Genomic DNA, 26,605 nt, shown 5'->3' with positions numbered 1-26,605 from the left:
AATCATATGTTGGTATATATTTTTAATTAAGGTGATTTGGATTCAGAAGTAGGTTAACTCTTGTTATTTTTAATAATGACATATGTGGGTAATATAGATGCAAATTTAGGGGTCACTTTAATTTATTTTGAAATTATTTTTTAAGTATTAGTGGGGGTCAATTTAGTTGCAAATTTAACATAGAAATATATATTCTCATCACTTCTTCTATATCTTTATAAATGGTGACACACATATGTATATATACCTTAATTATTATATCATATACCAATAGCGTAAGAAATAAATAATTTAGAATCATATATTGGTATATATTTTAATTAAGGTGATTGGGATTCAAAAGTAGGGTTCACGTTTTGTTCATATGGATGTGAAGATCATGTAGCCGAGGTCGACACTGTTAGATTGATCTCCTCCCCAATGGGCCCAAAGGTCCATCGGGACCCTGATCCGCGCCCTGATCGCGGGTGCTCACCCTAGCATTGGGTGGTGGGCCCCTGTCGCACTGCACTATATAAACAGGGTGGGGGACCCGGCTCGGCTCACGAGGTTCGCCGCAGCTAGCCGCCCCACCGACACACCTACCGATCTAGGTTTTGCGCAGTAGCGGCGAGAAGTACCACCGCCACCTCACCGGCGACCGGACTCGGCACTGCGTGTCGCTGCCTTGCGCAGACTTCCCCAAGCGAACCCGCAATGGCCAGCAGCTCTGCTGCTTCCACCCCTAGGGGTGAAGGTACCCCTATCTCTCTCACTCCCTCTCGGTTAAGACTAGAACGACATGAACCCTTGTCAATCTCTTGTATCCCGGCTAGATGTGTATCTAGAAGTTCTAGATTCTATCCTAACAATGGTATCAGATGTTCGTCTAGGAGTAGATCTAGACCGGAAAGAAGAATATGAGAAAGGAATCGATGAAGATCGAAAAAGAAATTAAAAAAAAAGTAAAACCCTAACCCTAACCCTAGATCTAAAGAATGACGTGAAGCGGCTTACCTGCCGCCGACCTCACCGCCGCACGTCCACCGACGGCGAGCGGCAAAGGCCGGCCGAGCCTCGGGCTCGCCGGGGAAAAGGTCCACCCAAGCCGCCAGAGCACCCGCTCGGGGCTTGGGGGGCGCAAAAGCACCACCAAAGGACCGCTTGACTGCGGCGCGCCCAACCTCGCGGTGGACGCGCGCGCCGGCGAGGGGACCCGCGGTGGCGCCGGCCCTCCTCCGTGGTCGCCATGGCTCTCTGGATCTCGTTTTTTTCGGGAGGCCCGGAGGGAGAAAGGGGGAGGCAAGAAAGAGAAAGAGGAGGGGGCTGCCGCGGCCGTGCGCCGGCGGGGCCATCCCTCCACCGCTGCCGCCGGCCATCGCCGGGCGCGGGAGAGACAGCCCTGCCGCCGCCGCCACGGCGGGAGCTCGTGGGGAGAGAGGAACAGAATGGTGCTAGGGTTGTGGGGAGCCGGCCGTTCTGCCATTTTTGTTCGGCCGAAAATGTCGCCGGACCGTCTGATCAAACGGACGGATCAGATCGAGCGGGCCAGATATGGCCCAGGCGGGCGGCGACGGCAGGCCGGAATCACAGCCTGGGCCCAGGTTGCGGCCCAATAACCGGCTTGCGGGGCTGCCAGGCGTGGAACGCGGCTGCTGGGCCAAAGGCCAGCAGGTCGCGCTCACGGGCCAGCAGGCCGTGCTCACGTGTGGGCCGGCTGCGTCGCGCGAGCGGGCCGAGCGCGAGAACGGGCTGTGGGCCGTTTTCGCTGCTGGGCCGAAAAGAAAGTTTTGCACAGTAACACCTGATAATTAGTTTTTTCTATTTTCAGAAGCATTTAATTGATGTTTTTTTGCATAGTTTTAGTCTCTAATCTAATTTGAACCAACGGGATAATTTGTATTAGAGATTAATAAAGTTTATACAGTGATTTTGCTTCTGAAAATAGATTTATTTCACAGTTTTCCGCTGGAAAAGTCAAATTTATTGCTCTATTTAAATTTAATTTGAACCAACGAGACAATTAAATTTGTGAGAGCATGATAAAGTTAATTACATTATGCTGCTGTTATTTTCTGACCAACGTTGTTAATAACTGTATCATGATTTAAAAAGTTTTTTTTGATGCTTTTATTTCTATTTCTGTCCAACGGTGATATAGTTTTAAATTGCATAAACAGTTGTATGTTTTATTTTTTGACCAACGTTGGAAATAAATCATGCAATTGTTGTTATGATCTCACTTTGGATTGCAAATTTCAGGATCATTCAACTTAATGGCTTGTCTCAAAGAGATACCCATTCTGAAAGGAAACAACTATACAGAGTGGAGGAAAAAGATTGAATTCTCCTTCGTTTGTGGAGAAGTTGACTGGGTGCTGACTACACCGCAGCCACAAGCTCCAGAGAAGCCAGTGAGGGCTGAAGGTGATGATGATGCTGCATGGCAGCAAAAGGAAAGGGACTATGCTCCACTGGAGTTGGCATACACCCTTGAAAACAAACAGTGGACCACTGCCAACAAGAAATGTATGGTTTTGGTAAAGAATACGATTGAGCCTGCTATTTTGGGCTCGATCACAGAGTGCGACTCCGTCACAGAGTACCTCGAGAAGATAAGGAATCAGTTCACTGGTTCCTCAAAGATATATGCTACCCAGCTGTTCAAGCAGCTGGCCACAGAGAGGTACAATGGAGGAGGGATTGGCATAAGAGATCACATCTTGAGGATGTATAACTTGGCAGCACAGTTGAAGCCAATGGATCTTGAGCTCAAGTCTGGGCACATTATTCATTTGGTTTTTGCTTCTCTGCCAAAAGAGTTTGACACCTTTGTTGTCAATTATAACATGCAGCCAGAACAGTGGGACATGGAAAAAATGATAGCCATGTGCGTGCAGGAAGAGGACAGAATTAGATCCTCATATGGTGATTCATTACACTATGTGAAGGACAACAGGAAAAAGAATGCTAATTCCTCTTTCAAGGCACGAGGAAAAGCTCCCATGCAGCAGAATCACCAAAAGCCTCTCACAGTAGACAAAGATCAATGTCTCCACTGCAAGAAAAAGGGGCACTACAAGAAAGAATGTCCCGACTGGTTAAAGTCAATAATGGAAAAAAGAGGTGAGAACACTATCTCCTTTGTAAATGAATCCTTGTATAGACAGTATTCGAAATCTACTTGGTGGATTGACTCAGGTGCAACTGTTCATGTTGCAAATTCTTTACAGGGATTCCGTTCGACGAGGACTACGCAAAGAAGCAAAAGATGCGTTGAACTCGCAAATGGAGTCCAAGCAGATGTTGAAGCTATTGGCGATGTCTCTCTAGAGCTAGTTGATGGTTTCATGCTTGTACTTAGAGATGTACTTTATGTTCCTTCGTTACACAAAAACTTGATTAGCATTTCACGTATGGACCATGATGGATATGAATGTCATTTTGGGAATGGAAAGTGTGCCATTTGGTTTGATAATGCATGTGTTGGTGTTGCCATCCTTCACAATGAGTTGTATTTATTATCACTACGTGAAAAAGTAAATTCTGTGTGTGATGTGAATATGAATGTATCCTCGTCAGAGCAACAAACAAAGAAAAGAAAGAGAACTCATGAAACATCGTCGAAATTATGGCACTGTCGTTTAGGCCATATTTCGAGGGGGAGAATAGAAAGACTAGTTAAGAATGAAATTCTTCCTCAATTAGAATTCTCAGACTTAGAACAATGCGTTGATTGCATTAAAGGAAAGTTTGTAAAGCAAATTAAAAAAGGCGCTAAATGTAGCACAGGAGTTTTAGAGATAATCCACACTAATATTTGTGGACCATTTCCTGTGAAAAGCGTGGATGGCTATGACTCGTTCATAACATTCACAGACGATTACTCCCGTTATGGTTACATTTATCCAATTAAAGAAAGATCAGAAGCGTTGGATAAATTTAAGATATTTAAAGCTGAAGTTGAAAATCAGCATAACAAAAGAATCAAAATAGTAAGATCCGACCGTGGGGGGGAGTACTATGGTCGACATACCCCATTTGGCCAAGTTCCTGGACCTTTTGCAAGGTTTTTGCAGGAAAATGGCATAGTAGCCCAGTATTCGATGCTGGGCGAGCCTCAGCAAAATGGAGTAGCTGAAGGCGTAACCGTACACTGATGGATATGGTGCGCAGCATGATGAGTTATTCCACCTTACCACTGGGACTGTGGATGGAGGCGTTGAAGACCGCCATTCACATTCTAAATAGAGTGCCAAGTAAGTCGGTGCCCAAAACACCGTATGAACTATGGACAGAAAGAGTACCCTCACTAAACCACCTGCGTGTGTGGGGGAGCCCAGCTGAGGCCAAAGTATTTAACCCAAACATTGGGAAGCTAGATCCCAAAACAGTAAGTTGCCACTTCATTGCCTATCAGGAAAAATCAAAAGGTTTTCGTTTCTACTGTCCAGACAGATATACAAAGTTTGTAGAAACGAGACACGCGATTTTCTTAGAGGATGATATGGTGAGGGGGAGCATGGTGGCTCGAGAGATTGATCTTGAGGAGAAGCGGGGGTGTGCACCTAATCCGATGATTCAGGAACCATTCTTCTCACTACCTGTTATTCCCGCACCAATAGTTCCTGAGGTCGTGGTGCAAGCACCCGCTACAGTCCCTGATATTGTGGTGTAGGCACCTGCTGTGATTCCACCCGTGGAAACGATGAGTGAAGTTTTGGAACCTGTCCTTCAGGAGCCAACTGAACCCATCATTACACACGAGGAAGAGTTGCAGCAGGCACCTCTCAATGATGTGCCACAAGCAGAGGCACAGAATGTGCCCGAAAGTGATGGGCCTAGAAGGTCTCAAAGAGTCAAAAGATCAGCTATCCCTGATTACTATAAAGTTTATAATACAGAAGAAGTTCATATAGAAGGTGATCCCACTTCATATGAGGAAGCCATGAAAAGTGTTCACTCATCGAAGTGGCTAGAGGCCATGGAAGATGAGATGAAATCGATGAGTTCCAACAATGTTTGGGAACTTGAAGAGATTCCTAAAGAAGCCAAAATAGTAGGCTGTAAATGGGTCTACAAGACTAAACGTGACTCCAAAGGGAATATAGAAAGGTATAAGGCGAGACTTGTGGCAAAAGGTTTTACACAAAGAGAAGGAATAGATTACAATGAGACGTTTTCTCCTGTCTCATGTAAAGACTCCTTCAGAATCATAATGGCACTAGTTGCACATTTTGACTTAGAGTTACATCAGATGGATGTAAAGACGGCATTTCTAAATGGGGATTTAGAAGAAAATGTCTACATGAAACAACCCAAGGGTTTTATCATGGAAAGTAAAGAGAATATGGGATGTCGTCTAAAGAAATCCATTTACGGATTAAAGCAAGCCTCTAGACAGTGGTATCTAAAGTTTAATGATATAATCAAGAAATTTGGGTTTCAAGAGAATATAGAGGACAATTGTGTCTATGCAAAGTTCAAAAATGGGAAATACATTTTCCTAATTCTGTATGTGGATGATATCTTACTTGCAAGCAGTGATATCAGTCTACTGCAAGAGACAAAGAAGTTTTTGTCCTCAAACTTCTATATGAAGGATCTTGGTGAAGCATCATATGTTTTGGGCATAGAAATTCACCGAGATAGACTGAATGGGGTTCTTGGATTATCGCAAAAGGCATATTTAGAAAGGTTCTAAAGAAGTATAATATGCATGCGAGTAAGGCCACACCTGCTTCCATAGTCAAGGGCGACAGTTTTGGAAATTTTCAATGTCCCAAGAACCAGTACGAGATCGATCAAATGAAAGCGGTTCCATATGCTTCAGCTGTCGGAAGCTTACAGTATGCTCAAGTGTGCACTCGCCTTGACTTAGCTTTGTCCTCGGGGTTCTTGGTAGATATCAAAGTAATCCAGGTGTAGAACATTGGAAGATGGTAAAGAAAGCATTGCGCTACGCGCAAGGCACAAAAGAACTCATGCTTACATATAAGAGATCTGATTCCCTAGAGATAAAAGGGTATTCAGATGCAGATTTTGCGGGAGACAAAGATGATAGAAAATCCACGTCTGGATACATGTTCACTCTCGCAGGAGGAGCTATCTCGTAAAGAAGCTCAAAACAGAAAGTAACTGCGTCATCAACGATGCATGCGGAATTCATAGCATGTCATGAGGCCACGGGGCAAGCGATGTGGCTAAAGAAATTTATACCCGGATTGAGAGTGGTTGACTGTATTCATAGACCACTAAAGATGTACTGCGACAATGAGCCAGCAGTATTCTATGCTCACAACAACAAATCAAGCAATGCTTCCAAAACCATTGAGATAAAGTTTTATGTTGTGAAAGATAAAATCCAGGATCGCACTATAAGTCTCGAGCATATAAGAACAAAAGATATGCTTGCGGATCTGCTCACGAAAGGCTTACCACCCAATGTGTTCAGAGAACACTTAGCCGGCATGGGTTTAAGGGAAAGCCTATGATTCCTGGATTGGAAAAGGCCCAAAAGAAACAGAATTGTTTCAAAATAGAGAGGTGTGTTGTAGCTGTTGATTCTATCGGCGATTAAGCTGTGACGATGAGGCATGCTCTACATATTAATCTACGATGAAACGAATAAAAGTGAAAAGTGTAAAGTTAAAAGTAAATGATGAGATCAAGGGGGAGAATGTTAGATTGATCTCCTCCCCAATGGGCCCAAAGGTCCATCAGGACCCTGATCCGCGCCCTGATCGGGAGCGCTCACCCTAGCATTGGGTGGTGGGCCCCTATCGCACTGCGCTATATAAATAGGGTGGGGGACCCGGCTCGGCTCACGAAAATATATTATGCAGGAAACAAAGAATCCTAGATGACTACAGTTGTGTCTTTGCAGTGCTAGTGTTGAGGAGACCTCAAATCACCTCTTCTTCACTTGCTCTTTTAGCCAGTAGTGTTGGCGATTGCTCCATGTTCTTCGCTGGAACCTCAACCTCAAGTTCTTAGACAGGATTGTTGAATCTAGAAGGGATTTTGGCTCGAGAATTTTCAGGGAGATACTCATTCTAGCATGCTGGGCCATCTGGAAGCATAGAAACGAGGTCATTTTCGATGGAGTTGCTATATCACTTCAAAGATGGAAACATATAGATGTCGCTTGTAGCCAAGCCGTCCTTGAAGTTGGAGTTAAAATTTTGGTTATGTAATTTCCGGTAGCCTCCCCCATCTTTTGTCTTTGGACTTGGAGTCCACCCATGTACATACTATTCTTTTTTGCATATAAATAGAAAAAGCTAGTAGGGCCTCCCCTACTGTTCGGTTCAAAAAAAACAATGAATTTATTTTCTACAAAATATGAAAGTATCAAATGAGTAAGATTGCTAATGGAAGACGTGATTTTTCCTACAATTTTGTTGGCACCAAGACTTGGATTTTATAGATTCGTCAACTTTCCGATCGGTTCCTCATTTGTACCGGTAAGATTGTTGGTATTTAGTGACAGACTAATTAAGGCAGTAGGTTTCCACTCATTAGTTGTGAGGTCTGTGCCTCTGTGGACAGGTCAGCAATCAATTCGGTAGGACTCCCTGAAGATGATTAATAGGCAATGAAAGCATATTTAGACCTTGTTTGGTTGTTAATTCCGGATATGTGTGTGTACGGTTGGCCGGGTGGGCCGTGGGGGTTAGTTCCCCTCCCTCGATCCTGTCACGGAGGGGATTAACTGAACAAGCCCTTAGAACAAGTACATTAGTGTCACCTACTAATAGGCGGTCTCATGCATTGCCACTTAATTTTGAGATAACTCAACAGGCAACCCATACAATAGGTTGTGTTTGATAGAGCTATATAATTCCTTAATTTGTGCATATGAAAAAATAAAATATTATGAGTTGCATAGCAACAATAACTCGTATAATAGTTATTGAGTAAGGAGGGAGGAGCCACGGGGGCTGGCACCCCCTGATCCTCGGGTGGCGTAGGGAGGTTCAGTGAATAATGTGCGGTACCAACGGTGTACAGGTTCAGTGAAGCTAACCTAAGCCATAACCACGCGGTAACTAAGGTTCCGTTTGGTACGGTTTTGGCTCTTGAAAAAACAGCTCTGGCTCTGGCTCCTATGGAAAAGCAGCTTTTTCTAGCTCTAGCTTATTTTGTACGAAAACGTTTGGCAAAACGGCTTCTCCTAGCTTTTTAGAATGTAAAGAAGATGTCAAATGTCCAAAATACCCTTATATTTTTTTCTCTCTCTTTTCTTTTTCTTTTTTCTCTTTATTTTCTTTTTCTTTTTCTTTCCTTTTTTATTTCTCTTTACTCCCCCCCTCTTTTCTTTCCCCTCCTCTCTCCTCATCCTATCCCGACCGCCCCACCTCTCTCCTTATCCGATCCCAGCCGGACCCTCCTCTCTCCTCCCTCCTCCCTCCCGGCGGTCATGCCCCCACGCCGTGGCCTCGCACGAGCACGTGCACCTGACGGGCGGGGTGCAGGCGGGGCGCGGTGCAGGAAGGCGGCGAGACGCAGCACAGGGAGGCGGTGGGGCGCGGCGCAGGAGGCCGTTGGCGCGGCGCAAGGAGCCGGCGGGGCGCGGCGCAGGGAGGCGGCCGTCGGCACACGTGCGCCGGGGAGGAGAGCAGCTGGGGAGAAGGATGAAAAATCACGTACGTGGATGGGGAGAAGCCAGGGGAAGCCATTTTTTACGGCTCATCCCGTCCAGTTGTTTTGGCCAGCGGCTTTTGCGCGGCTCACGGGTTGAAGCCGTTTTCATTTGAGACGTTTGGTACAGCTTGTGCAAAAGCTGCTGCAAGAGCCGGTGGGAGAGCCGTGCCAAAGGGGGCCTAAATGATCGAGTAGGAGCCCCAGGAAGGAACACGATAGTTCCACGTCGTGCATCAGATGAGCCTACAATGTATCAGCAAACACATATGACCAACAATTGCGTGTGTTTTGCTTATCCAAGGTTAATTATTAATGAGGGTTGTGGTTGCCGTCCTTTGGTTCATTTCATTCAGCAATAAAACTAATGGATGAACTGATATAGCACCTACAGCTACAAGATTAGCGGTGCTGAGCCACGCGATCCTCGGCCTACCTCCTGATCCTCGGGTGGCAGCTAAACCCTAATCCTCTATACTCTGGTATAAATATACATGTACGTATTAGCTGTTCAGCTCATCGCTTCCGCCCATTCATTCCAAACGTTAATTGTTTTTGAGACCCAATAAGAAGCAGTCCATTTAAACCTATCTAGTTGTTGCTGGCCTTCTCCCTTCATTATTGTTTGGAATACGAAGCATCAAGCGTCGTGACTCTGTCCGTTCGACTGTTCATCTTCGGTCTATCGGTCTTCTCCTTCGCCAGTTCGCTGGACACCGCAGCCGTACGGCGCTGGTACTGCTGGACTGGCCACTAGGAGATCGGACGTGAGAGTTGAGACGCTGCGCGATTCCGTCGCAGCCACGCCGCCACCGCTGTCCAAATTGATACCGCCGCAGGTAATCCATAATCACATGGCTATTGGTTCTACTTTGCTTTGTCCATCGCCCCCTCCTTACCTCAAATCCTGGCTCCGCCCCTGATCTTGTAGTACTAGAATTTAGCTCATGAGGCAGTTGTTTCGCAAAACAACAACCTCTTTCTCTCTCCTCGCTCTCTCTCCTCCACATCATAAAAATTTAACGTGGCACTACATGAGACGACCGATGAGACCGCTGACGCAGGGGAATACACTCTGCCATGGCATCATTGATCATTCTCGGTCAGCACTATTGCCTACTTCAAGGATGTTCAGGGTTTAGCTCAAGGTTTAGAAGAGACAACCCCTGAATGTTCTCGAATATGCTTGGTATTTGGCCAGTGAACTTATTGGACGACAGATCCAAATCTATTCTAAAGCATTGCCTAGGGAATCTGGAATGTATCCTACATGGTGATCACTGATCAAAGCGTAGATGGGACTTGGTTCATATGAGTAGTCCGCACGATGAATTATCTGAAAAGAGTCGCCTAGTATTACAGTCACGCTAACAATCAACAAGGCGATCTGTGACACTTCTTCAAATTCTTAATGTTTCATCGAATAATCAGTTCCTTCTCTACCAGTTGCATTTTATTACTAAGGTTCACAAACCAAATCTTAGTTTCAGTTATGTACAAGACGTTGCAAGCAGTGCTGTTCGTCAATTTCAGCATGGTGCTCGTGGCCAGGCTAATTTATAATCTTTATGCATGTTGCCTCCAAAGACATACTAATTAACTAATTAACTAAGCTCCATGGCATGTTGGACATAACTCCAGCAAAACATGACTTACTCTTGCTTGATCGCTGCAACATATGACCTCTGGATTGCATGCAAGTTAATGGCTACTTCTCTCATGCTCATTCGTTCTCTTGGGCATAGACGCGTGCAAGAAAGAGCTACTTGCACGAGTGATAGTAAGCATTGATAGATCTCCTTTTCTGCTTCTGGCATTGCTTGTATAGAGCGCTTGCATTCTTCTTGGAGATAAGCATCGATCTTATCTAACATTTGATTTGGAAAGTTCCTCTCCACAGAGCTAGCAAAGCTGACTTCACCCTCAAACATAGAGTCGGTTGGTCTTTTGCCTGTTAGCATCTCTAGAAGTACTATTCCAAAACTGTAAACATCCCCACATGTTGATGCATGAACACACTGACCATACTCTGAGAAAAACGTATAAAATCTAATGATTAGTGCAGTCTGAAGTCAAGATATTCATTTGCATAAAAAATTGCCTCATCTTTTCTGAAACAAGAAAATGCCAGATACAAATGCAGGACGTGACAATTTGCGTACCTATTAAGCCCAGAATGTCCGACTGGTGCTGACCTAGAATCAAGAACTAGACTTGCAATGCCAAAATCTCCCAAATGGGCATTCATATCATCATCAAGAAGGATATTAGTTGGTTTCAAATCACAATGGACAATAGGATTCCCACAGTCGTGGTGTAAATATGCCAAGGAATCAGCTATGCTGACAGCTATGTTTACTCTGTGTATCAAGTCCAAATGTTTCAGATCTGCAGTAGGTCTGGGATGCAACCACGTGTCCAGATTCCCATTCTGCATTACTACATAAATTAGAGCTTTGAAATCGTTGCCAGTATTGTCTATTGTTGAGTGTTAGCTTCGAACCGGCGTTCCTGACGTCCGGCGAGCTCGCGATGGCAAGTAACACTCAAACTCAAGAACGCTTGAAACTCAGAGGTTTTGGTGCTGCGTAACGACTTGCAGCATTTTCTGTGTATTTTCTTCTATTCTGTGAATACAAAGAACAAGTCCACGCAGTGGTCAGCCGCGCACCGCGCAGCGAGCACGTCGATCCCGTGCCCACGATGCCGCTGAATCACCGGTCATCCTAGGGTCATGTGCGAGCTAATCTCGCCACCCCCTCCTACGCGCACAGCAGCCACAGGTTGGTGTTAAAAAATTCTTGCCCAAAACGAGGTATCAGGAGCTATGCTAAAAAATTTCGTTCCCAAAAATATATCAAGCCACAGCAGAATGTTAAAAAGCTAATCTCCTAATATTTCAAATCAGACCACGTCATCATGTTAGGCAGTCCGTTTTTTCCCCCACCACCGTGACCAGGTCTCCACGTCGTTGATTTTTCCTCCGTCAAAATCAGCAGCCCCCTTGCGAAGCTGCTTTCGTACCCAGGGAAGGCCACTGCATCTCTTCAGCCAATGGACCAGCACAAGCTGAAAGAGCAACAGCCTTCAGGCGGACAAGCAGTCTCGCAAGCACAATTGTCACATACAACAGTTGGGTTTACCCAAAGTCACTTACCCAACGGCTAGGGTATTATTGTCTATTAAGATCGAGATCAGCAACTACTATACTGCTAAATTGCTGTTCGTGTCAAGTTCGTCTTGTCATCAACAAGAATGGCCTTTCTCATCTTCTTCTGCTTTACTGCATCCTTTCTTCCCCTTTCCATCTCTTCTCCATTGTCAATCCACTCCTCAACCACAGGTGGGCAACAGGTCGTGCAAGATTTAGTCAGGTAGCTAAACTGTATTAATTTCTGAGAGTAAATTATACCATCGTCTTACCGTCAGTGAGTTTAATCTTCCTTGTTCTTTACATAAGCGTGAATACGTCACAGCACCGACGGATGATTGACGGCGACTGCGGCACCGGCAATCCGGTGGACGACTGACTGCTGGCGCTGTGACCCGAGCTGGGCCGACAACCGGCAGCGCCTCGCAGACGGCGCCGTTGGGTTCGGCCGCAAGGCCGGCGGCGGCAAGAACGGCAGGAACTACACGGTGCTGCTCGCCCCACCGCCGCCGCCCCTCGCCCCGCCGCCGTCCTCCCTCGCCCCCCGCTCGCCCCGCCGGCGCTGCCGCCCCTTGCCCTGCCGCCGCCGCCCCTCACCCCGCCAGCTCCGCAGCCCCTCCCAAAGCTAGCAGAGAGATCCTTGCAATTGCAAACAAAAAAAAAGGCATCAGTTTGATGGGATCCAGCACCTGCTTGCGCCGATTCACCATGGCGTGGAGAAGAGGGGCGACCTCGATGCGCCCATTGGCGGCGGCGATGTGGAGCGCGGAGAGGCGGTCGTAGAGCGCGGCGAGGGCGTCGAGGTCCCCGAGCTGCGCCGCGCGGAAGTAGTCGTGCTCGTCGCCGGTGCGGGCGCAGCTGACGCCGTGCCCCATGGGGCGGCGGCCGGGGGGCGGCGCACGGCAGGCTTTAATTTTCCTTTTGCAAACTGAACCATAGCTTCCACTCCCAATTAGGTCATGTTTAGTTACCCCCAATTCCCAACTTTGACACTACGTAAAAAGAAGATTCTCCATCACATCAAACTTGCGGTATATGCATTGAGTATTAAATGTAGACGAAATTAAAAACTAATTGCACAATTTTATTGTACTTTGCGAGACGAATCTTTTAAGCCTAATTAGTCAATATTTGGACAATAATTTACAAATACAAACGAAACGCTACATTGTGCTACAGTGTTGGCACAGTAATTTTGCATCTCCCAAATTGGCCAACTAAACAAGACCTTGTTTAGTTGCCCAACTTTGGGGTGTCAAAATTACTGTAGCAACACTGTAGCGTTTCGTTTGTATTTGTGAATTATTGTCCAAATATTGACTAATTAGGCTCAAAAGATTCGTCTCGCAAAGTACAACAAAACTGTGCAATTAGTTTTTGATTTCGTGTACATTCAGTACTCCATACATGTACCGCAAGTTTGATGTGATGGGGAATCTTCTTTTTGCATAGTGCCAAAATTGGGATTTTGGAGTCAACTGCCCTTGTTTACTTCCCTCCAAACTCCCAACTTTGACACTATGCAAAAAGAAGATTCCCCATCACATCAAACTTGCGGTACATGCATGGAGTACTAAATGTAGACGAAATCAAAAACTAATTGCACAGTTTTGTTGTACTTTGCGAGACGAATCTTTTGAGCCTAATTAGTCAATATTTGGACAATAATTCACAAATACAAACGAAACGCTACAGTGTCGTATTTATGGCAAAATGCCAATTTGGCACCTCCCAACTTAGGAAGTAAACAAAATGCCTTAGGTTCCACTTGGAGAAGTTTTCTGTAGCTTGGGCTAGATCCTTGTAGGAAACTTTAGGGAACCGCTTACAAAAAAAAGCAACAGTAAGTACGGTCTTCTTGATGTCTTATTCCCATAGATTATAATGTATATCAACACTATAAGAGACATGAAGCCAAATATTGGAATCAATATTTCGACCAGATTGTTTGCGAGTCCTACACTTCTAGAATCAAGATGGCAAGAAGGCACATGAAAATCAGTGGCTCCTCCACAGAGTCTGGGATTGCCATCGAGTGAAACAACTGAAGCATTGTCGAATACTCCATTTCTTGGTATTTCTCCTTCGAAATTGTTGTAAGATAGATCTAGTTTAGTGAGAAGCTCAAGATCATTTAGACAAGCTGGCATGGGTCCTGACAAGTTGTTATGCGAAATATTAAGCGTGCTCAAGCTATTTAGATTACTGAAGGTGGTCGGGATGTTTCCTGTAAGAATATTCTGGTCCATTTGAATGGTGGTTAGCTGTTGGCATTGGCCCAAAGTTTCAGGAATGACCCCGCTAAGTTTGTTTGATGAAACATGTAGTGAGATTGGTTGTTTAAGATTGCCAAACTTGACTGGTATGCTCCCTTGGAAATTGTTGTAGCTAAGGTTCAAACTTGTCATATGTTTAAGGTTTCCCAAGCCAGGTGGTATAAAACCAGTCAATTTATTTTCTGCAAAAGACATTGTGTTAATTGTGTAAGGTTGCTAATAAGTGAAGGTGGGATTGTCCCTATAAAAGTTGTTGTTGTTGAGATTTAATTTTTGTAGTTTCTGCAGCTTTCCAATCCAATCTATTGTACCGGTAAGATTATTGATTCCCAATGAGAGCCTAACTAAAGCACTAAATTTCCCAATACTTGGCGGAACTATTCCTGATAGGTGGTTTTCGTTCATTAGTAGATCAGGTTAGCAATCGAATATGGTATGACTCCCTGCAGATTATTATTAGCCAATGAAAGCACCTCCAGGGAACTGCAGTTTGTCAGGGCATCAAAGAATTCCCAGCCAGCACTGTCGCTTGCTTCAAGCATGTTTTCCTCAAGGTTTAGCATGCCGTTTGGCAGAGCTAGAAGCCGCTCTGCCAGCGGCTGCAGCACAGCTGCTAGCTGCTGCTTGCGGCTTCAGGCAGTGGATAATGGCCGTTTGGGCCACTCCAGCTCCAAACTTTAGTTACTCACTATTACCTGCAAACAAGTATCTATGGTGTTTCCAAAAGAATTTATCCACCAAATAATTTAGCAAGTCTCATTTGGCTATTCTTTTTATAAAATGAAACTATTGTCAGGCGTGGGACTACAAATCATTCGGAAATTATTGAGAATTAAAAAATGTAAGGTTGTTAAGAATAAAGAAAATAAATTGTTTCCCTACGGATGGGAGCGAGGGAGCGGTGGCAGCTGCTCCTTAGCAATTTTCGGTCTGTTCTCCCTACGGATGCGCTGCTACATTCGAAAATTAAATTTCTAACGGTAAAAGGACCTACAACATTTAAATTTTATCACGCAAACATAACCAACACACTGGAGGGTATGAACGTACACACCAACTACTACAATTTGTTACATACAAATTACAACATGAACGTACACAGCATACACCCATCATTTACATGAAAGAGATTCCCGCCGCAATCCAATCTCGTACGCTGGCCATATCACGAGTAGCATTTGCTGCCACCCATTTGGACACCCCATAGTCCGGAGCTCGCGCCATGGTCGAACCTGCAGTACTTGCATCGGCAAGGTCCAGCAAATAATTATGGAGTGCAAAGCAAGCAATAACAAGCTTCGTTTGCTGATCTCGAGAATATAGTGGAACTTCCCGCAGAATGTGCCACCTGGATTTCAGCACGCCAAATGCGCGTTCGACCACATTGCGAAGACTAGAATGGTGAAAGTTGAATTTCTCCTCCAATGTGTTCGCCGCCCTTCTGCTAAACTCCTCTAGGTGATACCTGGTATTTCGATACGGCCCCAGATACCCTTCTCGAACTGCGTAGCCCGAGTCGACCAAATAATATCGGCCTACAGATAATCAAAAACATTCAACATTAGTGCACCACATTTTGCAATTGCAGCTTCATGTGCGTAATTAGTGAAGTACCATACCTGCAGGTGGATGGGGGTAGGTCCTTGCCGCCATACAGTCATGCAACACCGCCATGTCGTGATAGGATCCTGCCATCCCCGCTCCTACATACGTGAAGCACATGTCCATATCGCATATGGCTAACACATTGAAGCTCGTCCACCCTTTTCTGTTAATAAAATCCACACGGGACTCACGCCCGACCAGTACTGGAATGTGCATACCGTCTAGAGCACCTATGCACCCATCAAAGAACGGTGCATATTGGTTCAGCTTATGATTCACCTTAGAGTACGCAGGATCCTTCGGAGCGATGACTGTCTGGGCAAACGAATACATTACATTTGCCACATGCGCCATCTTCCTACTAACTGTGTCCAAACTCCGATCAAATCTTTCTCTAATTTGACGGCAAGCTTGCTGTGTCGCACACGCCCACACGAACATAGCTAAAGCCTCAACAGATTCTACCCCTTGCGACGTTTTCAATCCATGATTGCTAACCAACATGTCATGCAACTGAAGGAACGTGTCGGGATACATAACAAAAATTATCGAAGCACCGCCGCCTGTCCCGGAGGTTCAGCTCAACCCATTGCCGTCCCGTCATGCATGGCAGATCAACTGGCGGGTTCCGTCTAGGACACTGAATGCTGCGAACCTCCGCATATGCGGCTGCAGCTCCTCCTAAACACTTCAGATCGAACATAGAGCTGTTGTCGCTGCCGGTGTCACTGTTTTGTTCATCTGCACTACTCAACCTTGAGCGAACCTGCGCATGCAAAATAGGAGGGGCATCAGCAAACCCACCTTACACATAGGTACATATTCATTTGTTTCGAACCTGTGCAGTGCCTGTAAAGTTCACTCTCCCCCTTCCTTGAGCTGACGCAGAAGTAAACCAATGCTCCTGCTACTGATGAGCGGAGGGCTACCAATGCCCTACTGAAGTACCTGTCCAAAAGTTAAAAACAACAGACATCAAAATTCCGAATAACTTCAAAGCACTGTAAAATGAGACAAGGTAAAAAAAAGTTCTGATCCAACTTGAAAGGAATTTAACTTGAAAGGAACTTACCTACAAAACTTATAGGTAAAACTTAACAGATAGTGATGAAAGGAACGTAACACAAAGAACTGATCCAATTTAACTTGAAATAAATTGCTGAGCATGGATGGCAACAAACTTCAAAGGAATTGAACTAGCACTAAAAAGAAAGGTTCAACAAATAGGACATGTTACAGAAGCTAACATTACTGTTCCAACACAAGTGCAAACATTATTTTTGAAACCCATCACTACACATCACTATAATAAAACAAAGTCATGGCACAATCACTTCTTGTTGGTCATGTCCTAGTAGAATTGTATCCAGTTCATTCGGCCCTCTTTCGTTGTCATCTCCATCAACGCCGACCGATACTCCGTGCTCTTAGTACATAAATACACAGCCTGGCAGTGAAGCGGAGACCCCTCCTGTATACCATCTTCTTTCAGGAGCTGCATACAACGAACCATTTGTTCATGGGTACGATCTGCACGTTGCAGGCTCCTCTTTGCCACACTCTCAGATAGCTCCCTGATGTAATACTCCAAGTTGTCACTTCTTCTTTTTGTAGGACTGTCCACAGAGAATTCCCGGACCGGCCGTTTGGACATGGCACGAGCACTACTAGCAGGGGGGGTCCTGCTCCAAGTCCGCTGCATTGCCCTCAGTCCTCACGCTAGGTGTCGCCTCACGAATACCTCCTGCCGTCAGCAAGGTGCCCCTATCTTGGGGTTCATGGCCAAACAACTCAAACAATACGTCAAGGAAAGGTGGAGGCTTAACAGAACTCGGCTGGGCATCACCACCAGTGGTGTCCTGCAATGGTGAAGCAACAGTAAATGATCAAGATCACAAACATAAAAGTACAAATAAGATGCCGAGTAACTTAGGGGCCTGGCATAGGACGTACCTCTTGGTCCTGCTCCCAATAGGTGGCATCAGCAGACACACCACCAGTTTGTGTGTCGCGTCCTAAACCAGATTTGTTTTGCAAGGCCAGCCAGGTGAGGAATGCCCTCCTCAAGTTGTTCAGCTTGTTCTGCAGCTGCTTACTGCCCAAATGCAACCCAGTTTGTGCCCTGAAGCCTGAGTACACGTTCCTCCATCCCAACTTAGTGAGGCATTTGTTGCTCCAATTGAACTGGTTCTTTTGAGCAATGCACAAGTCCAGCAAAGTTTTCGTCGTGCCCTCATCCTAGCTGGCACGGTTATTCATCTGAGTACACAGGAGCTGCAATTATATGGCACCGAGCTACAGATAACCAGGAGCTGCGTACAACTAAACAATCTAAAATTACTGGATATGTTACTTGCCTTAGCAGGTGTCTTGGCGCGTTTGTGGCGGAAATTGTATGGGCTCACCGGTGGAGGAGAGCAGGACGAAGTCGATGATGATGCCAGTGTGGGCACCGTTGATACTTCCTCGCGGTTGGCCTCCTAGTAGCCGTGTATCAGTCGCCTGGAAGGTGAGAAAACCAAAAACATACGGTCAACATAATCCAGAAGGTTGAAAGTACAATCACGGGCACAAAAGAAAGCTGGCACGGTTTTGATGTGCAAATTTCATCATTTGAATCAGTTATCCTGAATTTAAATTCATACACTAGTTCCATTTGACAATTACAGTAAGAGTGATATGCAATCAAAATATAGAAATAAGCATGCCATGGTAGAATGTTGCAGTAGGTAGTTTATTATCTAACATAGTGAAAACATAAGCACGTTCATCTACAAACCACAAACAAATAGAGCGAAAACAGAGCCGAAGCAATAACTTAAATGACAACATGACCATTTCCTCAGTCAACAATGCATCCCAAAAGAACTTCTGTATTTTTTGACATAGCTCTGAGCTTCCAACATGAATCAAAGGAATTTCACTTGTGAAGATTTCAATTTTCAGGAATCTCAAACCTTAACTTACAACCTACAAATTTCAACTCAATTCTACAATACAATCACAATTCTAGAGAAGGTTCTACAATTCACATTAACTATGTTGAACAAAATATGCTGCATTTTCGCCCACCAGTACCATTTTCACCCGTGCCAAATACTCTGTAAATAATGAAACTTAGAGTAAGCAGAGGAACGAGTGATGAAAACATATACTACTAGTATTAGAATCACGGCCAGAATCCATGAGCATAATACGTCCTCCAACAAGCCTCACGAAGCTTAATCCGATGGGGGAGCAGCCATACCTGTGAGCGAAGGGGAGGGAGGGGGTGACGGATTGGGAGGAGGTCCTTGCACGCGACGGCCCGCCGGCGGCGGAGGACGGGCGCGACCGAGGGAGCGTTTGAGCGGAGGGAGCGGCGGCGGCGGCTCAGGAGCGACCGCGACCAACAGAGGGGGCGATATCCGCGCGACGGAGCGGGCGAGGCGACGGACGGCCGGCGCCGGAGATCGGGCCCAAGCGCGGGAGCGGGTGCGCCCGGTCGGAGCTGCGGCGGCGGATCCGGAGGGACCGGCGGCGGCGGATCCGGAGCGAGCGACGGAGGGGGCGAGCAACGGGACCGACGGCGGCGTCGCCCGGCCGAGCGCGAGGGAGAGGGCGGTGCGACGGCTCGCCGGCGGCAGAGAGCGCGCGCGAGCGACGGAGCGCCTGAGCGGAAGCTGCGGCGGCGACGGATCCAGAGGGAGTACGAGCGACCGAGGGGGCGAGCTGCGGGTGACGGGAGGGAGCGGGCGACGCGACTCAATGCCGGCGGCGGAGAGCGGCGATAGTGCAGGCGCTTCGGAGCGGCGGAGAGCGGCAATAGCGCAGGCGTTGCGGAGCGGCGGGGGCGACGGCGGCAGAGTAGGGGCGAGAGCACGCGATGGAGGGGGCGAGCTGCGGGAGGCACTGGATAAGCACGGGGGCAGCGTCGGTGCGTCGTTAAGCCGCTCCAACGGCTTCCACGACAGGCTACCAGCGGAAGCCATCCGAACGGCTGGGCTGAAAAGCCCAGCCGGAAAAAACCTAGCGGAAGCCATCCGAACGGGCTGTAGAATAGACAGCCCTGAAAGACTACCGAATATGCTTGGGATTTGACCAGTGAACTTATTAGATGACAGATCCCAATCTATTAGACCTGAAGCATTGCCTAGGGAAGATGGAATATAATGTATCCTTCAAACATGTTGTTTCCCAAGTACAGAATTTGGAGACTAGGGAGGGCGTTGCCGAAGTTAGATGGCAATGTGTTGCCCAGCATATTGCCCTCCAAGGATAGTTGTCCAAGAGAAGACAAATTAGAGAGAGTTCGCGGGATTCCACCCGACAGATTATTTTCGAACATGTACAACGATGCTCTGTTTGGCATTCGCCAAAACTCATTGGGAATTGGCCCGTTCAGTTGATTTTCTGAAAGAACAATTACTGATAAATCGGTGATGTTGCCGAGGCCTGGTGGGATGACCTGGAGAGAGAATTTCTTTGAAAGCTTAGACCTTGTAGCTTGGTAAGAAAGCCTATTCTAGGAGGAATAACACCTTGTAAAAGGTTGCTTCCCAGAAAAAGGGAGTTCAGGTATTGGAGTTTGTTGAGAAGAGGCACGGTACCAGTAAAGCTGTTGTTGGACAGATCAAGAGTATCAACGAAGGTCATGTTTCCAAGAGAAGAACTGATCTGACCACACAAGCTTTGGCCGGTGAGGTTGAGCTTCGTCACGCGCCATGGTCGTGTCGGGCTGCACTTGATGCCACTAAACCAGCAGAAGTGGGTGCTGGTATTCCAATTGCTCAAGGCTCCAAATGGATCGTTGGTGACGCCGTTCTTGAAATCAAGCAGCCAGAGCAGATCGGTGCTGTTGCCATGTACTGCTGAACAATGGACGACGTTGCATGCCAAGTCCATAGCATAGGAGCAACAATGACAACAGTACATGAATGTCCAGTTTCGCCGGTGGCTTGGATAAGGGAAATTTGGTTATATAGCACCGAAAGAACGTCGTTTCTAAAAAATACCATCGAAAGATCTCCATCATCTCCATCAAGTAAAATACCATTGAAAGAATGAACCGTTATCTTGAAATACCATTCCATCAATTTCGACGTTAACGCCGTCCATCTCCTTTCTTCCTCCTCTGTCCGTCCCCAGGTGTGCTCAAATCAGATGCTGCCCTGCTGATTGCTTACCGTGAGGAAGCTCCACAAGCCAGCACGATTCTAATCCTCGCTCACCAGTGCCGCTGATTACCAATCCGTCGACGTCGATGTCCTTCTGCCTGCTACGGACTGCGGTGCAGAACATACATCATGAGAAAACGCGGAGCTTTACCGAGAAAAACAATCCGTAAGTGAGTGGATTTGTTACTTGCAGGAATTTGCGGACGAGCGGATCGGGCATGCAGGGTCGAGCTTGTGCACGCGGCCTCTAGCTTCGCGTGGTTGTGCGTGCGGTGTTTGCATCTAGCTTCTCTCGAACTGCTCAATGCCCACATCATGCCACAACGTCATCCCTTATGGGCAGTAGCTCGCCCGCAGGTCCTGCACTCACAGCACTACTATTCGTGTGCTGCCTCCACGCGGAAGAACGCACTCGCTCACAACAGCAAGCCCCGACGGCCGACGCAACTGCCGCTGCGGGTGCGCCACACCATCCAAAGCCAGCGCGGGCCTCGCCATGCGCCGTCCAGCCCCTGGATGACTCGCCACGAGCCCACGACGGCATGGGCCTCGTTACTGGCTCAGGCTGGCCGCACAGCAGATCACGCGTGGACGGGCGTTGCGGCGCCATGGTGCTGGGAGCCTGGGAGCAGGGCAGGGCAGATGAGCTGCGAGCGTGCGCGGGGCATGGACGAAAGAGGAAAAAGTGGACGGACGGACGGCGTCAACGCCCAAATATAACGGAATGGTAGTTTAAGGTAACGGTTTATTTTTTCAATGGTATTTTACGTGACAGAGATCTTTCAGTGATATTTTTCGGAAGCGACATTCTTTTAATGCTATAGAACCAATTTTTCCCCTGGATAATACACTTATCATCTGCAAGGTATATACATAGCGTAACTGATAGCATCTTCACCCCCACCAATAAATATCGACAGCTTAAGAGAAAAGCTAAAAGAATGTTCAGTAGGGGTACTGCTCAGGACTCAGGAGAGGCCGACGGGCTGAGACCTGAGAGAGCAAATCTAAACAGTGTGGAGGCCAGGAGTACCTGTGTTGCCGGAGTACACGACGCCCTTATAGCACTTTTGATCTGCTTGGTTTTCCGGGTGGCAGTGTGAGAACTGTGAGCTTTCAGTTTGTTTATTTGGAACTTTTGGATGCTCAACAGGCTGAGCCCTTACGGGGGTTTAAGAACAGTTCTTGCAGCTTCGTCACATCCACACACTTGCACTTCATCTGCCACTGTGTCACGGCTTATCTTAGCTTCATTGCTTGACCGCTGTTTCTGCGAAGACCTTGAGTCCGTCCAACTTACCAGTTTGCACACGTGCAGGTAGCAGCACCGTAACTTCTTGGGCCTTACATCGTCGATTTCTTGGGCCACTTCAGTCACTGCCGAAATCCAGCAGCGCGGCCTACTCTGATGGTCTGCCAACATTGCTTCTGGCCTCTGGCCCTTCGAGGCCTTGTTCGGTTGCATAGGTTTCATTCCGGTTCTTTTCCACACCCTGTTCCAAGCCATTTCTTTCATACTGAAATTGAGGGAAGAGGTGTTCAGTTAAATCCACCATGGTTTGAAACTCGATCCATCCCAACCCTTCTACCCAATTTAAACCTGGAATCAATCCATATGTCGAGGGGTGTGGAATCAATCCCGGTCTCTTGTTGTACCTATCATTGTTGCAATTAGTTTAGTTCTTAGATTGAATTCATGCTCTACCAACAAGATTTTTGGTGAAAAGAAAAATCAACCTGAAACCAGCTCTTGATCCATGCCTGGAATCATTCCCGATCCGGCACGAATCTTATGCAACCGAACAAGGCCTGAGGAATCACAGCACACAGCAGCCGGAACCCAGAAGCAATGACTGAACACTTCTAGAAACGAAAAAATCAAAAGCAAAAAGTTGAATGAACAATTCCAGGAATGCACGAATTGCGTTGACTGCCATTTGACTGTTTTTTAACAACCAGTGGTTCCGTGGTAATGCTTTCAAAGCTTCAACAAACTGTGTATCGGAAAAAAAACAAACCAACTGATGGGAGTGAGAACAAGAACATCACAGGAAGCTCGAGAGAATGTGAAGGGCCAAAGATCACTTGCAAACCAATTTCTTTTTCCCGTCAGATCAAGCAAAGACCCGGATCCTCCCCCTCGTGAGAACCCGTTCCGCACCACGTGCACTGATTATTGCTCAAGAAGAAAGAGATTAGGGAGGGGGTTAGATAAAGATGAAGGGATTCTGAACCGAACAACATGATCAGGCAGGCGTCAGGCCGGCACATCTGACGTGAGCTGCCGCACCGGATCACCGACTGGCCGACGTTGCAGAAAAAGAACCATTATCATTTGCTATCTGGGGAAAATCTCTGACATGTGCTCTGCGTTGCGTCCACCGCTGTTTGTAACGGCTTCAACAAGGTGTAAAGTTCAAGAGTTACTTCCCTCCGTTTCCGGTCCAAATTAGATCATTTTAACTTTTTTATTCCTAAATATTGATATATTTATGAATAAAAAAACTAAAATGATCTAATTTGGAATAAATATTGATATATTTATGAATAAAAAATTAAAACGATTTAATTTGGAATGGAGGGAACTTGGAACGGAGGGAACGGAGGGAGTAGATATCAAATGGCAAAAATTATCCTGTCGCGTCACGCGGATTGGCACGAAAAGAATATCACGAGATGAAAATATTCGACTGTGGCGTTATTTTTAAAATATTATTTTAAAAAGTTAAAATTAGAAGGAAAAAATAGTATCCATATTGTTTCCTAGTACTAAAGAACAATACGGAAACAAGAAACGGTTTCCAACTCCACCCCGTATCCGAGCACTACAGAAGGCGGTGCTACAAATTAAGAGGGGGAGGAGCTTCTTTCTTCCCCAATCAATCTCATCTCTAGACTCAAGCACTGTCCCCTGGTTCTTGAGGCAACCATGTCGAGTTCGTCGGACAAGGCCCAGATTGAGAAGGGCAAGGCACTGGCGGCGGATCCACAGGCGGCAACGTAAGACAACAACGAACCTGTTGCCGTGGTGAGTGGAATGGTGAGACCGCGTTGACATCCCATTCTGACCAGTTAGGCGTGGCAGTTGAGTCAAGTGGTTCCCCGCGTTGATGTTCCAATCCAACCGGACGAATCTTTTTTATTTTTTCTTTTCTTTTCCTGCCTGTGACCTCCCAGAATCAATAAAACATGCACTGAAGGCGACGATGAACGTAACCACGCGCGGATGTCGCGGGAGCAGATCAACAGCCTGATCCGCTACAAGACCGTGTACTTTCCCGAGGACGCCATCCCCAAGGTGAGCAAGGAGAGGCTGGCCCAGATGAACCTCGCTGACCAGGGCAACCTCCCGGTGCTCATGGATCAAATGGACGACTACATCACCTGATCGCTAATATATTCAGGGAACTCGACGAGATGGAGGCGCGATTCATGCGGGAGAGGGAACGGATCCTGAACGACTACTACACCAAAGGGTACGCGGTCGAGGAGGTCACCACTGCGACGCCGGCGACGCCTGGCCGGAGTAGGTCCCGGCATGGAGTCACCAAGCAGGCTGCGGGAAAACCAACAAGCTCAATTAGCTGTCTGGCTACTAGTCACTGTGCTCCATCTGCCATTGCTATACTTTGCTGCATCCCTGTGTAATAGGATAGTCGTAATGATAATCGTTCGTTGCCTTGCTGTACCCGTTCGTGTCGATTTGACGTTGAACTTGAGTAATTCCTCTTTTCTTTAAACGAAGTTTGAGTAATTTTCCTCTAAAAATACTGGCCTGATTGAATTTTATGATTCTTGATTGGTTGCTGAAAAGCAGAGGTTTCAAGACTGAAGCCCCGTGTTGCAGTATTAGATTCACTAGTCCATCAACCCGTGCTCCCGCACGGGTTAATATTTTTAGAAGTTATTGTATTTAAAAATTATTTACAAATTAAACTCCTAGCTAATAATCAAAATTGATTACCTACTACTCTCTTATTTTTTTCAATACGTCAACATAATACTTATATAGATATGTACCTATCTTTATCCAATTGTGATTGATTTTTAATTAATAATTACTCTATGCACTTTTTCATCCATATTCATACTTTTTCCATTTTGTATCGCACATCCAATCCTCCATACATTATGTTTAGCATACAAATCAATATTTTTCATCGATTCCTCACGTACATGTATAAATGGTCTAAATGGTGACACTCATCGTGTGTGTATACTTTAACTTAGTATTTTTATATTAATAATGACATAAATAGGTAATTTAGAATCATATATTAGTTTATTTTTGATATTTATGTATGATGCACATGAATATAATTAGATTAAGATTTAGATGTTTAATTTAGGTTATTTTTAAAAACAACTTACGTGGGTAATATAGATAAAATTTTAGAATGACATTTTAATTTATGCTTTATAATGATATGTATTAGTAAATTGGATGAAGATTGTGGGATTACTTTAGATTATTTTTTATAATAGCTGAGCTCGGTAATTTAGATATAGGTTTAGAGCTCATTTTTGAATATTTTCACAATGATAGTGGTGGGTAACTTTTTAGAAAATATAATAGATCAATGGCTATGATTATTAGATTTTACAGGATTGGTGTATGATGTTTTTGATTTTTATGAGAATTTGTCTCTTTTTTTTCTAGCTTGTCTGATGGGAACTAATGCGGAGTCTCCAATGGAAAAAAATGGGACTACATTGCTAAAAAATATTACTCTATAAGCTACCTCTCGTTTGTTAAATATTCAAACACAATAGATATATATACTTATTATCTTCATCCAATTGTGATAGATTTAGTAAGTAATTACTCTATAATATTTTCATCCACATTTATAATCTTTAACTTTTCCCTTTGCATCGCAGGTATGCGCTTGAATTTGTTTAATGAACCCTAAGTTTGTGATACAATTTTAACATAGAAATCTATATTCTCATCACTTTCTCTATATCTTTATAAATGGTGACACATCATGTGTGTAGACCTTAATTATTATATCATATACCAATAGTGCAAGATATAGACGATTTAGAATCATATATTGTTGTATATTTTAATTAAGGTTATTTGATTCAAACATAGGGTTATCATGTTATTTTTAATAATGGTATGTGTGGGTAATATAGATGCAAGTTTTTAAGTAATAGCGGTGGGCAATTTGGTTGCAAATTAGGGGGTTATTTTAAATATTGTTTATAATGGCATAAGTGGGTAATTTTGATGAAGATTAGGGGTTACTTATTTTATTTTATATAATGGCAGAGGTGGGTAATTTATATATAGATTTAGGGGGTTATTTAGGCTATTTTCATAATGGCATAGGTGGGTAATTTTTTAGAAAACACAATAGATTTAATGGCTATGATGATTTGAATCTATCGATCAATGGTCGGATGTTTTGCTTTTTTATGAGAATTTCTAGGATTTTTCTCTTTTTCTAGAGTGTCCACCTAGGAATCCTAGGTGGCTTTACCTGGAGGCTTCAAAAGGAGCCTCCAATTAGTAATAGTAAGATTGGCTTTTGCAACGTAGTGTATTCAATAATTTCTGCTGCCTCATTTTATTCCAGGGAATCCCCACTACATTCCCTCTTTTCTATCAAAAACCTCGTCGTAGCCATTCTCTACATTCTACAAAATAGTACAACACAAATAGGAATATTAGGAAATATAAGAGAATTTGTTGAGATGAAAGTACAAATCATTCTTACAGACCCAACAGAATCTTAATGGACATCTACATCACACCCGGGAGTTCCATGGGCTTTAAAGCCCGATTT

The 26,605-nt window shown here is 45.3% G+C and overlaps 3 protein-coding genes and 1 long non-coding RNA gene across 4 annotated transcripts; 1 reads left to right on the top strand and 3 right to left on the bottom strand.

Moving 5' to 3' along the window:
• Nucleotides 1–2,237: 2,237 nt before the first annotated feature.
• LOC140221675 (uncharacterized) lies at nt 2,238–9,545 on the top strand (the record flags this gene model as incomplete). The annotated part of the gene is made up of 2 exons (XM_072291408.1): nt 2,238–3,105; nt 9,328–9,545. Coding segments are annotated over 2 exons (1,086 nt in total), but the record flags the coding sequence as incomplete, so codon positions are not given.
• A 515-nt stretch (nt 9,546–10,060) lies between these two features.
• Nucleotides 10,061–11,110, bottom strand: LOC140222932 (receptor kinase-like protein Xa21; the record flags this gene model as incomplete). Its single annotated transcript, XM_072294063.1, has 2 exons — nt 10,061–10,688; nt 10,781–11,110. Coding segments are annotated over 2 exons (744 nt in total), but the record flags the coding sequence as incomplete, so codon positions are not given.
• Nucleotides 11,111–11,430: 320 nt separating this feature from the next.
• Nucleotides 11,431–15,723, bottom strand: LOC117841997 (uncharacterized). The gene is given in 7 exon segments (XM_034722334.2): nt 11,431–12,412; nt 12,505–12,731; nt 13,537–13,608; nt 13,611–14,231; nt 15,282–15,397; nt 15,515–15,584; nt 15,669–15,723. Coding segments are annotated over 7 exon segments (1,500 nt in total). The 3' UTR covers nt 11,431–12,073.
• Nucleotides 15,724–16,824: 1,101 nt separating this feature from the next.
• LOC117845578 (uncharacterized) lies at nt 16,825–22,119 on the bottom strand. Its single transcript, XR_004638089.2, has 3 exons — nt 21,844–22,119; nt 17,608–18,156; nt 16,825–17,513 (listed from the first exon to the last, which is right to left on the bottom strand). It is a non-coding gene; the product is annotated as an uncharacterized lncRNA (long non-coding RNA).
• Between the last annotated feature and the right edge of the window lie 4,486 nt (nt 22,120–26,605).

The sequence above is a fragment of the Setaria viridis genome, chromosome 1 (genome assembly GCF_005286985.2).
Source record: "Setaria viridis chromosome 1, Setaria_viridis_v4.0, whole genome shotgun sequence".
In the NCBI taxonomy this organism is placed as follows: Eukaryota; Viridiplantae; Streptophyta; class Magnoliopsida; order Poales; family Poaceae; genus Setaria; species Setaria viridis.
The sequence above is the reverse complement of the archived record's forward strand: the minus strand, read 5'-3'. Positions and strand labels throughout refer to the sequence as shown.